Source organism: Pocillopora verrucosa, chromosome 7, assembly GCF_036669915.1.
Source record: "Pocillopora verrucosa isolate sample1 chromosome 7, ASM3666991v2, whole genome shotgun sequence".
Classification (NCBI taxonomy): domain Eukaryota; kingdom Metazoa; phylum Cnidaria; class Anthozoa; order Scleractinia; family Pocilloporidae; genus Pocillopora; species Pocillopora verrucosa.
In genome coordinates this window covers 19,335,408-19,355,276 of record NC_089318.1, presented here as the reverse complement: position 1 = coordinate 19,355,276, position 19,869 = coordinate 19,335,408, and the positions used below count along the sequence as shown (strand labels likewise).

Below are 19,869 nucleotides of genomic sequence, written 5' to 3'. Positions count from 1 at the left end.
TATTCTTTTACTCAAATGACGCTTTTGACTTTTTCGATCTTAGCAATAAGCATAATGCTTGTCACAGGTAAACTTTAATAATTACCTAAATCGAAATCTGTTTGTTTGATGCTTAATCATAATATAATCAGAGCATCAGAGCGCAAAATGCGAAGGTCTGTAGTACTCGAATTTTGTCTTTGTCATACGCTCCTTGCAAATTTAGTTTTTTTTAAACTCGACGATATTGAGCAATTCTCACATGAAAGGCAAGTTAATCATGATTTGTCTTCCAAAAACACTTGAAGTATGCCTAATATATTTAACGGCTTGCATTAGTGATCTCTTGAACTAAAACATAAGCCATTTTAGTAAAGCTTGGTAAAAGCTGAAACTGAAACTGTCTAAGTTGTCGTTGGTTTATCCATGCCAAGGTTAAATTTTCTAACTTAGCGATATCACGCAAATTGTTATGCAATCATTGTTCCTCCTCCAGCCCTCGCAGTGATATATGTACAGATCATTGAAGTGTCTGCGGCAAAGTTTTCCTGACACTTAAGAAGACAGCTCTGCCTGCTAAAATTGTTCCCTTTCAAAGCTTTCTCAATATTTTAATAGCTTAAGTTGCAGGTGCGTGACACTCGGTTATGTGAATTAACTTTTCTTGCCGAAAGGCTGGCTTATGTACGCTAGGAGGGTAACTTAAAATTGAAAAATTCCCACCTTATTGTATTGGTTTTAGATTACGAAAGAAAAACCACACAAAATACGAAAAAATAAAATTGACTTTTGCATCAAACAATCATTTTGAACTCAAAATGAGGTACCAGGGACACAGAGCCATGAACAATTTCAAAACAATCAAGTGAAGAACAATTATGCAAATAAAATGAGTTCTGATTATGCTCAGCATGAAACAGAAAACGAAACCGTATCTCCTACATCCAACTCACATTGATCAACAATTCACACTTTCTTCATCTCTAGCCCTTGAGAAAGTGGTATTTCTTAGCGAACTTGACACATAATACATTAAAATGCCAGTTTGCCAGATTTAACCTACATCAACAACCACACAAAGCAGACCGGCGAATATCACTAGCGTTTGAATATAACTTTCGCCGGAACCAGAGATTTGTCCGATGAAGTCGTGTTCACAAATCTCAAAAAGCCGTGAAAGAAAATTCGAGGCCTATAGCATATTAAGTTTTAGAAGAAACTGTGAGCTCGCCTCGAGACATCTTTATCACTAAGCGTTATTTGTTAAACACACAATAGTACGTTCTTTAATGGATTATGCTCTGTCTCCCTGGCTATCGAAGTTTCTTACCTTAAATATTTATCATAGGGCCTTAAACAGGCGGAATCCAATTCACTTAAACCACTTTGCCCCAAGGTGATTCACTCTCTACCGAATGGAAGCCGTCAATAATTGATAGCTAGTGAAACATGTACGGCCGTTCTTTGTAAATATACCTTGATTTTGTGCTGTGATGCGGCAAAATGAAGACTTAAACAATGCCGGGACGGAAAATTAGCTGTGTCTTTGTAGAGTACAAAGGATGTTTTTCTTTGTTGTTAAGGCAACTGTGCGCACTGAACCATTCGGGCAGTCTGTTATGGTTTAACCATTCACTTCAAAGTTCTTACGCATTAAGTTCAAGATTACTTTATTATGGTGCAACAGCGACTACAGCTGATGTATCACTGTAATTCGAAGAAATTCGTGATACCAATTAGTGGCCTTTAAAGTTGTGATCCTTTGAAACTGATCATATGATACAGAGAAAATGAGAAGAAAATGCAAAAGAGCGAAAAAGTATTAACTTTTGCCTTAGGATGACTGCAAAAAAATTTTTTTTTATCGTAGGCTGAAGCGCATAATCAAAAACTTAGCTAAATAACAACTTGTCATTTCGTGCTTGTTTCGATCAAGCGCGAACGTTCGAGCACTTAATTGTGGAGATAACTCTTTCTTAGAGGATTATTTTTAACTCTAGAAAATTTGAGCTCGTTTCTTTATGTAAATTAGATTACACGCTTAGCGTGCTCCCATATCACACTACGTGTGCTTAAGATAGCGCACTAAGCGTGGTGTGAAACATGCTTTAGAAAACGAACGGTTTAGCAAGCCTCTCAATGACAAGTTTTTACTCCTTCATCCTATCCGGGACTTTAAGACATGCATGCTAAGGACCGTGCTGTGTTAACGTGGTGTGGGCGTACAATCACCTATAGCCTCAAGTCATGTGGAGGGTCAAATTTATCACGAATTTACATCATGCATTTAAAAGCCTTATTTACAATTTTTTGTGAGCTGCAAATATTCAAAGAAGAGAAGTTGACAAAAATTGTAACAACCATGTCTCGTGGTACTACATGATATAGGGTATTATTCTTATCACAGCTTGTACAACAAGGGGCTATGAAAGCTCACTGAGGTAAAAAGTGTCCGAGATAGATTTTCATTTTATCGGTAAAATCAGCATTCACCCAAACAGGTGAACGATTAAGACAAACTTTCATGAAAGCCATCTATCGGTATATATGTGGAAATTCTCTTGCATGGCGGATAGAATGTCTTCTCAGTTGGGAGCATTCGGCACTTTAAATTCTGCCGCCGGTTGTAAAATGTTTGGAATAAATTATATCTTTGACTTGTTCTGAAGCCAGATCCTTCCGCGAAATTTTTCATCTTCCAGTTTTTCCCTTTTACTTATTTGACAGAAGGAACGTATCGCTCAGAATCAGTCTATGCAAGTATTTTCATTTTAGTTTATAAACAGTCAAAAGAAAGCAGAAAAAATTCAATATGCGTTGATCCGCCCGTAACCATGAACGTCTCTGCATGGCTCTAGCAAGACTTTTCCTCCAAGTGCAGAAAATACCACGTCATTTTGGGGTCTATTCAAGGAATTTTTCACGCAATTCTTAGAATCAGTCCCTTTTTAAATGTCCAAGACTCCTTCTACTATCATAGGTGTAATGTACGAAACATTAGCCTTAGGAGAGTATGCAGGTCTGGATTTTTCCTTTGTTTGGATCAGGTTCAAAATTCTCATGATTAAACTCGTTGGCAGTTGGCATGAGAGGTTAAAAGAATTTCACCACCGATCTCACAAATGCCGCCGTGCAACACCTGCCCTCATTGTAAATTATCCTCCTGAGTTTAATTGATCAAGTCTTTAGTAAAGAGATCTAATACTCGCCTTAATTGTCCGGAACAGAACTTTCTATCGTACCTTCGCACCAACAATTTTACGTGGCGCAAATAAGATTCAAGTTTAATGGTTTGCAAAGTGAGTACCATCATACCATAATTTTATTTGTGACATTGGTGGCGTAACAAGATACGGCACATAGCAACTACAGGTTAGAAGCAAATTCTAAATGATTTTAAAGCGCACGAATCTGTTAAGATTTTACTTTACGGCTAAAAGACATCAAAATACCTTTTTACCAGATTGTCGCCCGACAAATCATGTTCTACGAGATAGAACTTATGTTAACCACACGGACAGTTGTTTTGGTGAGTGTACAAATTTAATATCCAAAGGAAGTTTATATGTTAAACTATAATTTTTTAGGAGCACCGCAGAGATGAAGTAAAGATTTTTTTCACTTTTTTTTCTCAACAGAGCATATTGGTGATCTTCTCTTCAAACGCCCTAGGTAAGAAAAGGTTATGGAAGTGTTTGGTCGCCTACAAGTCAATGTTAATTCCGACTGGACTCTGACATTATTTAATTTCGCCTTTTTCATTGACTACGAAGCATTGTTTATGGCATTCTTTGAAAATACTATGGACCAAGACTCTACGTGAAAATTTCACTCACATAATCACTTCATTTAACCTGTGTTTATCTACAGACAAAATGTTTTATTGATCCTTTTTTTTTGGTGTAAAAACCATATCTACTTTTGTCTGGAGTCGGAAAATTGTCGTTTGAAATTAGACTGTGAGTGAATGTGAAGAAAAGAAGCAAGAATAAGGTTCTTTTTAAATTTCCGCTCTGCTCTGTCAAAAAAGGTTAAACTAATTACGATTTCTCTACGTAATCCTCTGGCTCGATTTTTAAAATTTTTTTCTTGTCAACATTTTGGTGACAACATTGGGAACTGATACTTGAACGACGAACCTGTTGTGTTTTTCATTAAAAGTTAATGTTAAGATGATATCCTTTGGGTATAGGGAATCTAGTCAACTCAAGTTTTCGTTAGGGTGGCAGGTAGCGAATAAGCCAATACGGATGATACATTTTCTGTGAGTTTACACGAGTATTTTGCGATACGTGAAACGACGATGTGGCGATGAGAATGTAGATATTATTATTTTGTATTGATATACTGTCGCACCTTTCCGTCACAAAGAAAAGAAATTTAAGTAAGAATCCTGCAAGATTTAAGCCATCGCGCAGAATGCTTATTGTTCTCACGACATTTTCTTGCAGTAGCGAAAAATTAGGGATCTAGAATATTAGCAGCGAAGCGTAACCTGGAGAGCTTTGATTGGTCATAAATTACGCGGGCTTTCCTCCTCAGGGAATCTTGCTTCAGTTTATTAACTGTTCAAGGCGGAACGAAGAAACTATAGCTTAGAAAGTTATTGTTTATGCTATTACTAGAAAAATTACACATAACGTGCGTGTGTTACAAGCTGGATCAGCGGCACTAGTTAGTTTTGATGCTTAACTGTTTTATTTGTGGTTCTTCCACTTAAAACCTGTCGTTTTTATCTTTATTTCCTTTTTGAAAAGTTATTGTAAACCGTTCCTTCCTCTTGATAAACTTCAGCACTAATCACTGTTCGTGTACCGCATTGTTAGAGGAGGCGGCTGCTCTGGAGAAAATTAACATATCTGCGGGAGTTTGAAAAAGGTCCCACCGGAGCCTGTGGAAGAGAAATTTAGCCGAAAAGCCGTGGCAATAAGCGACATTTCCAGAAAATCACGATTTCTCTAAAGTTTCCCTAACAATCAATTTAAAATAACCATATGGTGAAACAACAAAAGAGTTTTTCCCTTTCACAGAATTACGCGTCCAATGTGTAGCCATTGACAGTTACTTCTGCTAACAATGACACGTCTTTTGCGTCCTTGCCATAAAGGTGCAAAAAATTTCTGTTTTTCTGTCTTGTATCTGATGTAAAGATGGAATTTTGGTTCACAACCTACCAACTGCATAAATATCAACAGGTTGCGTCGCCAGCAAAGTTTGATGAAAGCAATCCGCTGCTTTTAAACAACAAAGCCGATCTATCGCCGCGGCGATTAATTTGGTCTTGAATTTTGGTTTTGTAAGATAACGTGCTTCCGCCCTAGAGTTTCGTGATGTTTTCTTTTTTTCTTTCTTTTTTTGTCAGGAGACATTAATAGCCTCTATAGCGATGCAGACCACTACTGGGACTTTGAACAAACAGCAGAGTCACAAATCATTGATAAAAGAACTGAAAAACCAATAACGCTTCATGGATCTCCAGAAATTCTTGACTCGCCAACGGGGAAAGGCATCTATCTTCAAGGAACAAGAAAGAATTCGTCCATAGACCTCCTAAGAGTCAGTAGGTCATCATGTCTCTTCGATCCTTCAACCTGCACAGCCGGCTTGTCAATTACCATGTTTTTGAAATTTAGACGAGGCGGGGAGCGTAGCATCAACAGTACGCAAATGTTTTTCGGTAACAGCGTAGGTACGGAATTCCGGCAAGGGGTATCGATCTTTTACGACGAGGATAGTGGATTCTTCAATGCGACTGTTTTCGGCAGCACAAATTTTTGTTTCCGATGGTTTAAACTGGTCGTAAACTCGTGGACGTACATCCATCTCCGGTGGAAGAACAGCGCTGATAACGAAGGAATGCTAAACGTGACGGTGGAGGGAAATGTAGATCCTTCTGGTTACATTACCTGCGGTTCAATAACCTCTCCACTGCCCACAGAGAGAGATTATAGCCTAGGAAATGCAGCTTTCCCTGTGGCTTATTTTGATAACGTAGCCATATGGTATAGGGATGAACCACCCCACACCGTACCGTGGAGTTACATCACAGGTAAGCAACAGAAACAGATCGTAATGATTTAAAAAAGAAGGGGAAAATGTGTTTAGAGCATGAGCCCACACATAGCAACATCACATTAACATCTAATCCAATGATCCTTCGTTAGAAGAGGTGAAGGTTAGGAGGGGACACAGCTTTAACAGCTACTCTCTGGAAACCGCATTATACCAGTGTCACCACCCTGAGTCACTGGTATGTGATCTAGTAGAAAAGTCTCAGAGATAAGACTTAACATCAATACTGGTTCCTTGGTGGGCTCATTTTAAAGACAAAACCCTCTCCTGTGCGTATGAGTCTGAGAAGCTTTTGCAGATCAATCATTCAAATTTGCGTGCAGTCCAAGCCCTTTACTTCAGTCGACACCAGGTGCAGCACTCGCCGCCCCATTCGCCTATTTTCTCGCCCTTTCAGCTACTAATTATGAGTGATTATTACGAAATTACAATAGTCATCGTTTTTGAAATCATTCTCTTTATCATGGGCAATTATTAACCTACTTTGACTTTCTTGTCTTTGGAGAAATATTTTTTTCGTCTTCTCACGAGTGTGGACACAGAAAAAAATTCAGTACCCATGATGGGGACACAGAGTTACCATCACTCTTATTCTACCATCATTATTATAATATCTTTCTTATTCTAGTTAAAAAACATGACGCTAATGACATTGCTGATCGTAGCAGTATGTAGGACGCGTATCATATATGAACTTCGCAATGGGCCCTGCTCACCATAGAGTCTCTGTGGCTTAGTGGTAGAGCATCGGAGCTCTTAGATTCGTTTCCTCGTGGGCAATCAGAATTTTTCCTTTATCCCACGCTCGTGACAAGAAGGAGAAACATCTTTCTCTATTTGCTAACCGAGCTCAAAACTTATCATCTTTCTTGTTTTGTTTCTTGACTTTCTTTCTAGATTTTGGTGGTAATACCACACTTTCTCTTGAAATTACCCTCGACAAGCCATGGAATTCAGACTTCAGCAACAGTGGATCGACACAGTTCCAAACCTTAAAAAATGAAATCATCAGTCAGGTAGGGAAAATTCAACTTCTCGAAAACTGAGTTCGGAGAAGACCTCTCCTTAAAACTTTCTTTAGCGAGAGGAGGAGGATCTAAATTTCAAGTCAACACAAATCATATCATTAGCGAAAAAGATGGTCTGGTGGACTGTCATTTGACCTCTAAGAATATAAATTTAAAAAAATGCCTGGAAATTGTTAAATTTCTTTTCTTAGAAGTGAAACACCTGGTAAAGCGAACCAAGTAAAAGGTGCTGAGTTAGAGCTTTTTCAAAATTTTGTTATAAAGCAATTTTTTTGATTGGTTTGACTTTTGATAAGTGCAAGTTAAGTGAAGGGTCTTCCGCAAAGAGTGGCGATTATGGTCCGACCATTTTAATGTGCCTTTTAATAAGAAACAACTCTGGAGGTGTTTAAACAAAGACCTGCTCAGATTTATCGTTTACAATTAGAGAGTTTCCGAGGAAGACCTAACTACTAGTTGGATTTTGAAGGCAAATAACAGGAGATTATTTGAATGTGATGGAAAAGAAGTTGTCGATTGCGACGAGTTGGTTATTTGGCGAGAGTCTCTTCGTAAAGTTACGCGCTATTAAACACAACTGCTGACTCGTGATTGGAAAAGCCTTCTATGGTAATGTGGGCGCTAAAATGGGTTTACGAATATTATTATGTCGATAATCTGACTACACTTCATTTTGGTGTGGGTCATTTCTTAAAGTTTTGATAAAATAAAATATGCATGAACATTTGATTATTTTACGGGTAAACTTGTTCACTTGTGATTTGTTTTAGCAAATATCTGATTATCTTTTACTTCTCTTTAGTGGGTTGTTCAATTCCCGCCTATAATTCATTTTTACAGATTGAGAGAATTTATAACAATAACGATGGCCTTAGCCACAAAGACATTCAACAATTTACGTAAGTAATACTAAGCAAGAGAGTGTATATATATATACAAATTCTCATATACCTATGGTAAATATGTTAAAGAAACCCACTTAAAATTAAACCAGCCCACAAAATACATTTAAAAAAAAGATCAAGCAAATAAATTACCACTGATGTGAGTTCAACCTTAATTTGTCTATTGAGACCTAAGGGGATTCCTATTTTGCTTACCTTTGGGCAGTGGGATAATTCAGTCTTTTCCGCTAAGAAATGCTGACTTTGTTTGATCTCCAGCTCTGACAGCTCTGGCGGTGTGAAGGCACATATTGAACTCAAATTTGACCGGAAGACTTCTTGGGAAGACAGCTTCGTTTTACAGGATTGTCTTGAAAACGGACGTTTTCTTGGGGGAACTGTTGCCAACATTACGGACTGCGACGCGGACGATGGATGTGAGTAAAAACATACTGCTTCACCATGTCAAGTTGTTATCATGTCACAGTTAGGTTGTCTTCTTGTCCTATTTCGTCTTGCTTTGACTGCTTCCTCGTTACCGTCGTTGCTCAAGCTAATTTTGTTGTCAGAATTTGTCTTGTAGCAAACCATCTGCATTTTTTAATACTCAGAGATTCGTTCTCTCTACAAGATGGTCAGTGTCTTTTGGACGTAAATCCAATAAAGTCAAAATCATTTTTTTTTTACATCAAGTGTTTAGCTTCTAACCAAATCCATACCATTCAAATTTCTTCTGACCATTATATCAACCTGCGGCCTATTTAACAGACAAGTTTTCTACCAAAGTTACTGTTATGCATTGAGCAATAGTATGCCCAATTTCAACGTAAATGTTCCCTCTTCATCTGGCGGCTAAAGAAGCACTTGACCGACAAAAGCACACACCTTTAGCCCTAATTTCTTTTCTGGGTGAGAAATATAATTTGTAAGCTTAATTTGTAAACGTTGACGCATTCTTGTATCCAACAGTTTTTTGTGAGGGACTTAACATCGTCGCAAACAGTAGTGACATTGGTTCAAGGCATTTGGGAATCTCTTTCAACGCCGTGGAAAAACTGAATCATCATAAGCATCTAATGGGATATACTGTGCTGCACAAGAAAACAGACAGCAACGACTCGTGGAAACCACATGATGTCCGTGGAGGCTGGCCTCACTATTACAAAATTTCTGGCTTGAAGCCCTATACAAACTATTCAGTTCGGGTTACGCCGTATTCCTTTCAAGCCGCTGGTTTGTTAGGACCAATCACTATTCTTGAAACAGCGGAAGAAGGTGGATAAACATAGTGTGGGGAGGGGGGAGAGGGGAGGGGAGGTGTACTACAAACGCCGCTGAGGGTGCACATAAGAGTTTTAAAACGACTGAACCATAAAGAACAGTGAGCAAAGGCTGATTTTATGACGTGAAACACATTTGAAGAAGTAACGCATCAAACGCGTGATAAAGTCCAAACTGAAGATCAGAAATGAAACCGTATAGAGCGGTCTTATTATTTCAAAAGACGGTCACCCTCGAGCTAAGAGGGTCTCAATGGGGTTAACCGTTAGCCGTAAAACGGCCAAAAAGTACAGCTTTTAGGAGTAAAAATTGACAAATTTCAACCACAAGTCGTAAAAAAGTTGACCTTTAAAATTTTTCCGTCTTCAGCGAGTCATTTTGTGTCATTTTGGGTAAATCGTAAAATGACAAAAAGTTTAACCGTTGGCCGTAAAAGCCAGTATCCCATTGAGGCCCTCAACTAACGTAAAGCGTAAAATTTGAGATGTAACTGTTTACCATAATCTGGGTGACTGGCGGTATTTTCACTAAGCTTAAATTCAGTCTTTGTCTTTCGCAGGTTACCTTTAATATAAATGTGTTTTATGATCACACACCAGGATAAATAAATTCAACCTTCTTTATTCCACAACCAAAAAATATTCAAGGTTTGAAACATATAGTCTCCTTCATGACTTCTTTATACTTCCCACAAATCAGAGTCTTCCCTTTAGATTCAATACTTTCCATAACCATACAAACCTTGGTCCCTTATAGTGCCAGCCAGTGGTCCTGTCATCCTGGAAGCTTATAATATCAACATGACAAGTGTATTTGTGCGATGGAACAAAAGCAGTATTCCAAAGGAGGACTGGAACGGAATGCCAAGGGGGTTCCGCGTGCACGGGCAGGGAAAGCCATGCACGAGTTATCATGTGCCTCCAAACGACGTGGGGTTGAACGTGTCTTCATTCACAGTCACTGGTTTACAAGCTTGGGTGGTTTATATTGTTAAAATCAGCGGAGTAACAAGCCCAGGACATGGGGTCGCCTCTGAAGTTCGAGTAAAGACTAATGACTCAGGTATTATTGTCCATACGTTGCTATGCTGTTCAAAGTAAATAAAAACAACAATAATAACACCAACAACAACAAAAAGCGAAAAAATAAGGGTTTGATTGTATTTGTTTCCGATGATATATACCATTCTAGTTCTAATGATTATTATGTATATTCTCTTCAACACTCACAGTTCCTGCCCGTGGCCCCCGAGACATTCGTATCACTGCAACAAGTAATCACAGCGTGAAAGTCACGTGGGATACCGTGCATGTATGTCATGTGCACGGACCTGTCGTGTCATACGAGGTTCACTTACGAGATGTGCAGGGTGAGAGCTCAGATATAATGCACAATGTAAGTGTTCTGGCGGAACAGAAGCGAAGACTGGATTTCACCAGTTTGGAGATCTACTGGGAATATGGAGTCCGCATTAAGGCTTTTACAACCTTGGGAGTTGGACCATTTAGCGTCGAAGTCACTGGCATGACAGATGAATGGGGTTTGTGCAAAATCATATAATTTATTTCTTAAAATAATCAGAGGGAAACTGAATGCTAAGGTACGGTGACTGTTGAAAGGGGACGGACCTCGATTTCTCTGGTTTTCAAATTGTCTAAGAGAGCAAGGTTGTAATAGTTGATGTTGGAGAATACATGGGTCACGAAGCTCATAATAAATGTTTACATGGCTATATGAGTATAAGGTTTAGGTTGGCTTTTATCGAGGCCATCTTACTAGTCTCTCGCATTGTTTCCCCCCAAAAAAGAATCATCAATGAAAACATTGTCCTGCCCCCCAAAAGAATGAAGTTCAGTTAAAAATAAATAGGGTGAAGGCTATCGTGGATTTGAAGAGCAAGCCTTCGATGAGCGCCATAGGCGTTATGTTATTATATAAATAACGATAGATAAAAGCTCATAATTCTTTTTTTGTTTTTGTAGTGCCCATAGTTGCCCCAAGCAATGTTGTCCCTTCTGATCCAGAAACAACAAGTATAAGATTGTCGTGGTATTTTGAAGACAAAGTGCGAGACGTTCTTGGCATTTTAAGGGGATTTAGAATATTTTACCAACTTGCTAACAGCAGCTCTGCGCCGTTACAACGACAGGAAGTAAATGGAAATAACATTAGAGAAGCTGAAATAACTGAATTAGAGATTTACAGGTTTTATAAGATTTCAGTGGCTGGGAAAACGAGCAAGGGTCACGGAGTGATCAGCGAACATGTGTATATGCGTACTTTGGGTACAGGTTAGTGTCATACAAATCTTTCTCTCCCTCCCTGCATCTATTCATCCATCCATCCATCCATCCATACATACAATAATTCTTTCGTCTGCCTGTCCTTCAACATCCATCCATTGGAAGAAATCAATAATTGACTAAGTATCAAACTTCAAGTGTTAAGAGATTATAATGCCTAAAATAGTGATCTCGGGTATCGATTACCGAGTGGCAATAAGCGAAGATACTACTGGACAAACGGATCTTATTGTGTTTTCAGCCTATGAGCAAGATCTCTTTTTGAGTAATGGCTAATTAAAGTACTCTGGTATAATCTTCTTTCCGTCAGTCCGGTCCTCAGTCCAACTGTTCATTTATTTAATCTATTTCATCTATTTCATCATGAATTTGTGAAATTGAATGACTATAACTACGTAGGTCTCAAAACTGTTTACAAAATCAATCGGGATAGATTCATATTCGCACTTTCCACTTTCATCACGACTTCCTCTATTTTCTGAACTTTCAGGTCTTCTTCTTCTTAGTGTTTTTCTTTTCTATTTTTATACATTCAAGCACCCGGTCACCATCCTGTACCCATCTATATTTTTAATACAAGTTCCACAAGCCTCCGTGTCACCTGGGGTAAAGTTCCAGACCACTTTCATCATGGCGAGATGAGGGGATATCGCGTGTTTTTGGAGGAAAGTGGACACTCTGATGCAATAGTAGGAAATTATACAGTGCCCCTCAGCACAAACACCTCAGATTTCACAGGTTTGAAAAAGTTTACGACCTACAGTGCTCGTGTTCGCGCATATTCCCTCTTTGGGGAGGGGCCAGATGGGGAGGTTACCGCATCAACAGACGAGGACGGTGAGGTTTTATTGTTTGATATGAAAGTAGATACTGGAAGGAAGTTTAATTTTTAAATGGTTTTAGATAGTTACATGAATACTGATGTGAAAACTTCATCGGCTATTTCGATATCCGGCGTGCATGTCGCTGACACTTGTAACACTTACAACTTACGTTCGGACGTGATGCAAATAAATTATTTCCAAGCTGTGGTGTTGTATCACCCCCTTACCTATCCCACGAGTCATTCCTCTTAGGCTAATTAAAGAGTTATCTTAAGACCTTTCCAGTATAGGGAAATCCGAAAAGGGACTGGGTGTACACAACCCTATTGAGCGAATTCTCCTTACTTTTAAAGTCACGGAGCGTAGATTTATTCTGCTCTCAACTCTCTAAGAGACAAGCGAGATTCATAATGAAATCATCGACACGACTGATCAGATGCCTTGACACTTAAAACAGACTTAAAACAGCTGTAACGGTATTGTCTCCCAGAGGGCAACGTCTCAGGTTTATCATTTCTTAGCATGATGTAGTCTCAAAATAAGCCTCGGACGCGTTCATTTTTGACAGTTATGGATTCGAACGACCATCTCAGGAGAAAAAATCCTTGAATTTCAACAATAGCTTTCCTTTCAAATGTTGTTCTGAAAGTTGATAATAATATCAAAATGCGTCCTTTGCACTGATTGAAATAACATTTCACTGTTATCTAGATCTCTGAATATTGGTTTTTCTGTAAGCTCTACTGGAGAGTATCAAAAGACAGTACTTAATTTCTGACCATGAGAAATAAAAACGTATTTGTAGTGGTAGCCCATGTTCTCAATATCGCATAAATTGATGATTTCACTGTATGGTTTTTTAAAAATTGTGAATGTGAAACGCGATATCATTCACTTCAACAACCAATTTTCAGCTCAATAAGCTTTCTTAATTCTTTCACCCCTAAGATCTCATTAGTAATTATCCATACTGACTGCTGTACAATTCTTTTGATTTTAGTTCTAAGAATTTGTTTGGATCAACTGATAACCCCCTAATTGATATTTATCTTTATTCTCATCACTTGTCTGTTTGAAATTGTATGGATATTGTAGGGAGAAATTCTGTCTTGGTCACTCATGGGTTCTGGATCGAAGCTTCTCCCAGTGACGTGTTGCCCAGTTTTATTACGTTATGAACGAAACCCTTTACACTCTAACATCAGTATGCATATTCTCCATACTGTTCTCTAAACATTTCATAAGGCGCTCACAAGGAGAATTTGTCTAACAATCAAGAGCTTCTTTCGTTGGTGATCAGTTCCTTTATTTTCCTGACCTTAGTCGCTCTAAGGGGTTAAAGGGTTAAGGTTATGAACTTCATTCCCTCCCAGTTCCAACCGAGGCTCCAACAGATCTTCAGCTGTTCAACATGAGCTCGACCAGTTTGAGAACAGTCTGGAACCAAGTTCCTGAATGTTGTCATCACGGTATCATTCGAGGCTATCGGCTGTTCTTGAAGGACAACAACACTGGAGAGTTTTTACGTAATGAAACTGCAGCTCCTGACCGACACCATTTTGACTTTTTCTCTCTAATGAAGTTCTACGGCTATAGCGTTTCGATGTTGGCTTTCACTATAAAAGGAGATGGACCACTGAGTAAAGATGTACCCGCCATGACAGAAGAGGACTGTAAGTATGAATCATAACGGTAACTAAAGACGCTCAGGTTATCTTCGACATCCTCAATCCTTGGGAAAAGGAAATGCTAGATTTTGTAACTGGTCAGTGCACAAATATATATTTATCTATGTATATGAGAAAAAAAAATATAGACCTCGAAAGGCACAAATATTATATACTTTGGTAGTAAACGTTTCGCCGGTTAGGGCTTCATCAGTATAAAGTGATGCAAACTAAGGCTAGTTAAATTTATACAATAGGTTGCTAAGGTTCGTTAACTTGAGGTGTTACTCTATTATTAGTGTTCGTCCTATACATCCATTTAAGATCGAGTAGTTCGCTTCATTGCATTTTTTAATTTCAAGAGCCTCGCCCATAGTCTTTCCAATGTAAATATAAATATTTCAATTTTTATGGGTTTGCAAAGCAGTCCAAAGAAGTCCAAAGCAGTTTACAATAGCTTCATCCTGCCACGATCTTTACTTTTTTTACTCCTCTCACTAATTATAAAGATTTATTCATCAGTCATACTTTGGGGTGTATCGCCTGCTTGATTGTATATAAGCGGAAAATGAAAACAGAAACAATTCTCAAAGTTGATGTTTAGCTTTCATGCTATTTCAGAATTTTTATAACCAGAGGGAGATTATTTGTATCAAAAATGCTTCGAATGTTATTTATCACAGTTTGTAAAATAGCTATCTTTGAACGAACTCATTTCCAGTTCCTATCGGAGCTCCTTTCGAAGTACGTGGAAGGAACACGAGCGCTTGGAGTCTTCTGATCGAATGGGAATTTGACCCAAATGTACGGCTGGTGCTTGGTGTTCTCCTTGGATTTCACGTGCATTATTTGAATATAAACGACAGCCATGCACTTTGGAATTTTAAAACAGTTCGTGATCCCCTGGCCCGCCAAACGACATTAACAGGCTTAGAGGAGTACAGAGATTATAACATTACTGTTACCGCCTTTACCAGGATTGGCGAAGGTGCCAAGAGCCCTTTCATACTCAAAAGAACAGACGAGCACGGTGAGTAATTAATTCTAATGCTTTGCATCGGCGTCAAAACAAGCATCTTTAACTCTTTGAGGCGCAGCTCCCTGGTAAGCTTTAGTATTCAAATGAATGAAACTCGCTAGTTGTTAGTTTGAAAGAAAGTCGATGGAACAACCATCGGGCAGGTATATATTTCTTATCTCTCCGGCTGATTGGCTTAATTTTTTTTTCAGTTCCCAGGGCTCCTCCAAGTAACATCGTTGCTATAAACACAAGCTCGACAAGCCTTCGTGTGGACTGGGGCGAGGTCTCCTTCCCTGATCAATTGGGTATCATCCGAGGATACAGGCTAATTATGTGGAGAACTAATCACAGTGCAGTTATTTTACGGAACATAACAATATTGGTTCCAACGCGAACTTTCAGCCTCTTAGGATTAGAGAAGTATACAAACTACACAATCCAGGTGTCGTCGTTCACCATCAAAGGAGAAGGAATCAAGAGCGAACCGACTATTGCAATCACTGACGAGGACGGTAAGTGAAGATGGATTATGTTATAGCTTAAAATAGCGTCAAAAACCCGGTTTATTTTGCATGCAAATAGCGATATCTGTTTTTTAACGATCACATGTTGGTGGTGGCCAATATGTCCGTTAACTCTAGCTTAAAAGGGAATTAAAAGAAACTGAAAAGCTTAATAGGACATTCCTGAGATGCGCAGACTTTATATTGAAACGAATGAGAGTCTATTTAAGTTGTTATTCCCATGCAAATACAACTCATTTTCTCAAAGAAGGATTTGCTCCTAATCTCACATTGAAAATGAGAACTTGTAGAACTCAAAAATGGTCCAACTTAACAAGCGGCTTGTTCAGTTGATCACTTGCCTCGATATCATCAGTATGACGTTTCAAAATAAAGGACGTAAACGAAATGACTGTGTAAAGGAAAAAAAAACCATCACGACCTTCGCATTTATTGCTTAGTGTGATCGCTTCGGCAAGGAAAAAAATTTCTTTCCAATTTCTCCGGCAAAATTGTTTTCAAATTCGTCGCAATCAGCGGCGGATCAATTCGTTTAATGCCACTTTAGCCATACCGGGATTCGCATGTAGTTTTGCCCTTATTCACATTTTGGGCGTAATAAATGACGAATCAAGCGTTCTACGCATAACGATCGTCCTGTATGACGTAGGGATGAGCAGCGGCGATATCGAAGAGCGAAACATTTCTGTCGGAATATCCATTAAAAATGATAAATGTTGAAACTTTCGAAAAACAAAGTTATCAGTATTTGGAAGACAGCAAATTACAACTGCCTGCTGTAGCCATACACAACCCGACAAGGTTTTCCTGTATGTGGCTATGTTCAGTGGAACGGCTGGGCTTTGTTGCAGAACGCGAATACAATGCGCTTGAGACCGATGCTCACGAAGAGTCAGATAAATGTTTATGTAGCAATATGCAGAGATTACTAAGTATAAAGATATGACTGTGTATGCAATTATCAGGGTTATAAAGTATTTAAGGAAGGAGACAGCTGTGGAGAAGATAGACACGATCCAAATAACACCAACAGCAATGTAAGCATGCTTCAAAGTGACAACTTGTTTATATCGGAAGCCTAGCTAGTTTTAATGCAAGTAGGCTTTCTACACTAATTTTGGTAAGTGTCGTCAAAGAAACTTATGAAAAGAGAAAGCCTGTCAGAGTACCTGAAGCAAATGCAAAGCGACACACATTCCATCGTTTGGCCAGGGTAGAATTAAGATATGCCGAATAGAGAGGTTCCGTAACAAGACCAATACCAAGATCACTGACAGCCAAACAACGCAGTAAAATTTTTAGGCGACGCGTGCAGAGAAGATTCTATGTGAAAGGCCGCTAACATCAAATTATTTCCCATAAATGAAGTTATGGATAAAACGATGCTAGACACTGAAAGGCATGTGAAGTGATGGTTCAACTGAAAAGGCAATTCTGCTGAGCACAGCAGTCGTTCAGTTGACTTAAGTCCATCTCGATTATTCACTGATTAAAGATTATTCGCTTAAGAGTTTAAGTTTCTCTATCATAACGGCTTTTATAAAAGTATACTCCCCCATCGATTCCATTCTATACCTGGTAAAATATGATTGGTCAGGGAACTGAAAAACAACGTAACGTAAGAGCCTAGAAATCAAATAGAAACATGGCATTACTGAGTGCGAGAAAAAGAACAGGCACTGTGCAATTGTAACGTCCCGCTTCCTGCCTCAACCTTTAATGAAAAAATTCCACGGACCACGAAAACACTGAGAAAAGCAAAACACCAGACGAGCAGATGTTCCTTTGGGCGATGAAAAGAAACATGATCTAAAAATGACATCTAACTCAAAGATTGATTCTAGGAGTTGCTATTACTATTTCATACAAAATGTCTCAAAATGCGAAATGAAACTTTTAAATTCGTATAACTATCAAACATCTTTTTATTCCATGAATGTTGCAGCGGAACATCCGCTAAACATCAATATAATGAAATGAATGAGTATGAAAAATTTGAATTCATCAGCTTAAATTGAGTGTGGGTTTCGGACGTGATCTCTAAAGAGACAGGTGCTCGACACAAATGATTTAAACATTTTCGACAAAGAGCAGTCAAAATAAATCACAGGATCCTGTTGGAAATTGTCTTGAAGGAAAATTAGAAAATTTCGAGTGATTGATTTTTAATTATAAACAAGGTATGGTTTGTTTTTTAATTTATCACAACGGGAAACTTCTTTTAAATCTGTTGGAGGAGCTTTATTTTATAGCTTCTAGTGTTTGATTCGCACTTACCACCACTAATGTTGTTTCATGCCTTTCCATTGTTATCTCACTTCCTTAATTATTTTTTATTTTGCTAAATTTTGAAATTTTCTCAACTAAGAATTCAATCAGTAAGGAAAACAAGTAGAAAGCAGAAGGAATTACTGGGTTGACGGGCGTAATTACGTCATCTACTGAAAATTCATCCCAAGTCACGTTTATGTCATATTTTCCTCGAATCTTTGCCGCCTCCGTGTTGTATTCTCCTAATTGTTCGTTCGGTCTAAATACTTTGTAGCTACTTCCTCATCTTAATTTACTGTATTGCAACTTAAAAGTGAGGCCTGAGGGGCGAAATCAACTGTTTGCGACTGGAAGGACTTATTGAGGATACTGAAAACAGTAACTTAAATGTTAAAAATTGCTTGGAAATGATGGTAATAAAAATTTTAATTAACAGGCCGAGAAAGAATATCAGATATTATGATGTAACAAAGACGTACCATACGCTCATAATTTTCTAGGTTGTATCTTTGACTGCTTGTCTCACATCTGTCATCTTTCCGAAGTAAAGAATAATTCGTTTGGACTTAGTTCTGTCAACAGCGAATAAATTTCTTGATTATATCTTTGACTGCTCGTCTCACATCCCTGATCTTCCAGCAATAAAGAAAAGGGTTTAATGATGAGTTTGAATAAACCACGGTAATAGTGCTCATTTTGGCAAAATAATAAGAGCGGGATAGTACATCTTGAAGAGGCATGGCTCTACTCACTACGCCATCAACAACAAATGGCAAATAACAAGCTACCAAAGTCAGCTGAACCCACAATGCACTAGAGACCGCCTCCCGTTGTCGCGCTATATGGAACATGTGCCGCGGAGTCATCTGCCTTGGCTGCTGAGCAAGGGATTCTTCTACTCGTACCCGCTGTTGACAGAGCGTTTTAAAAATTTTTGTATAGGATAAGACTAAGGTCACTAAACATAACAACGTTCCGATGTAGCTATACCACAGGGTTATGAAGTAGTTTTGAAGGGAAATTGTTGCCGCCACGATTGAAACGATCCAAAAGACAGCTATCATCAAGGATGTTCGCTTAATAGTTACAACTTGTCTGTATCTCAGCCCCAATGTGAGGGCGAGAAGCCTGTCCACGCTTATTGCAGTCAGTGTTAACAAAGACACAGAGCCCAGTATATAACCTGCTATAAAGGCCATGGAGTACGACAATTCGCAAGCAGTCCATCGTTCGCTTGCCACAGATAGCAAATGCACAGCAAACAAAGGTTCTGATATGAGCCCAACAAAGAGATCAGTTACTGCTAGGGTGCCGAGTAATAGCTTTGATGGCGGATGAATAGACGATTCCTTGCGTAAGGCAGCCAGGATCAAAGAATTACCTAGAATTGCAGTCAAGGATAAAAATGAGGTGAAAGTTGTCAGGGATTTCAGCTGGTTTTGCATTCCATTTGGTAAACGCTCTGCTGAGCAAAATCCCCCAAATGCGTCTTTCTTCCCATCTACTGTAATGTTTACCATTTCGGTTGGAAAGGTAAAAGTAGATGAAACTTTCTATCAACAGCTACCGTGGTCTCCAGCAGTGAAACTTGTTAACAGATGTTCCATAACGGTTTGGCCTCGGCTTCCTCTATGCTTTGTTTTGTCAGCCAAAGGGAGCCTCCTAAAAAGCTGTTAGAATTGAACTCAAGTGTACTAGACAAGTAATTACAAATATCGAGGGAAAAAAATGCAAATCTATCAGTACTGTTTGCTCTATGTATAATTATCATTTCAGCTAATATCAACAACCTTTCGGCAGCTCATTGTAATCTACAACTAATTTGTTTCTCTGCGGAGGAAAATGTACTTACTATAAGAGGAAGTGTTCAGATAACGGACGGTAGCTCGCACCAAAAACTTACCATCTTTTAGTTACTGGGGAAGAATTATTAGTATTAATTATAGGAAAGGTAAAATAACGGTGCAAATCGTACTTAAGTTTATGATAAACTATGGCCGATATCTGACGGTGAA

The 19,869-nt window shown here is 38.6% G+C and overlaps 2 protein-coding genes across 2 annotated transcripts in view; one reads left to right on the top strand and one right to left on the bottom strand.

Moving 5' to 3' along the window:
• Positions 1 to 13,907: 13,907 nt before the first annotated feature.
• The window catches only part of LOC131785124 (phosphatidylinositol phosphatase PTPRQ-like), a 31,216-nt gene continuing 25,254 nt past the window's right edge, over positions 13,908 to 19,869 (top strand). The window contains exons 1-3 of the mRNA XM_059101968.2: positions 13,908 to 14,044; positions 14,760 to 15,068; positions 15,269 to 15,571. Coding sequence (XP_058957951.2) covers positions 13,948 to 14,044; positions 14,760 to 15,068; positions 15,269 to 15,571 — 709 coding nt within the window. The 5' untranslated portion in view covers positions 13,908 to 13,947. The remainder of the gene's footprint in view (positions 14,045 to 14,759; positions 15,069 to 15,268; positions 15,572 to 19,869) is intronic.
• LOC136282150 (melanocyte-stimulating hormone receptor-like) lies at positions 18,016 to 19,795 on the bottom strand. The gene is made up of 2 exons (XM_066169439.1): positions 19,758 to 19,795; positions 18,016 to 19,524 (listed from the first exon to the last, which is right to left on the bottom strand). The coding sequence occupies exon 2, from the start codon at positions 19,372 to 19,374 to the stop codon at positions 18,430 to 18,432; it is 945 nt and encodes a 314-aa protein (XP_066025536.1). The 5' UTR covers positions 19,375 to 19,524; positions 19,758 to 19,795; the 3' UTR covers positions 18,016 to 18,429.

Bases quoted from the DNA above. Each gene is read 5' to 3' on its own strand.
- LOC136282150 (XM_066169439.1), bottom strand. From the start codon at position 19,374: ATGGTAAACATTACAGTAGATGGGAAGAAAGACGCATTTGGGGGATTT.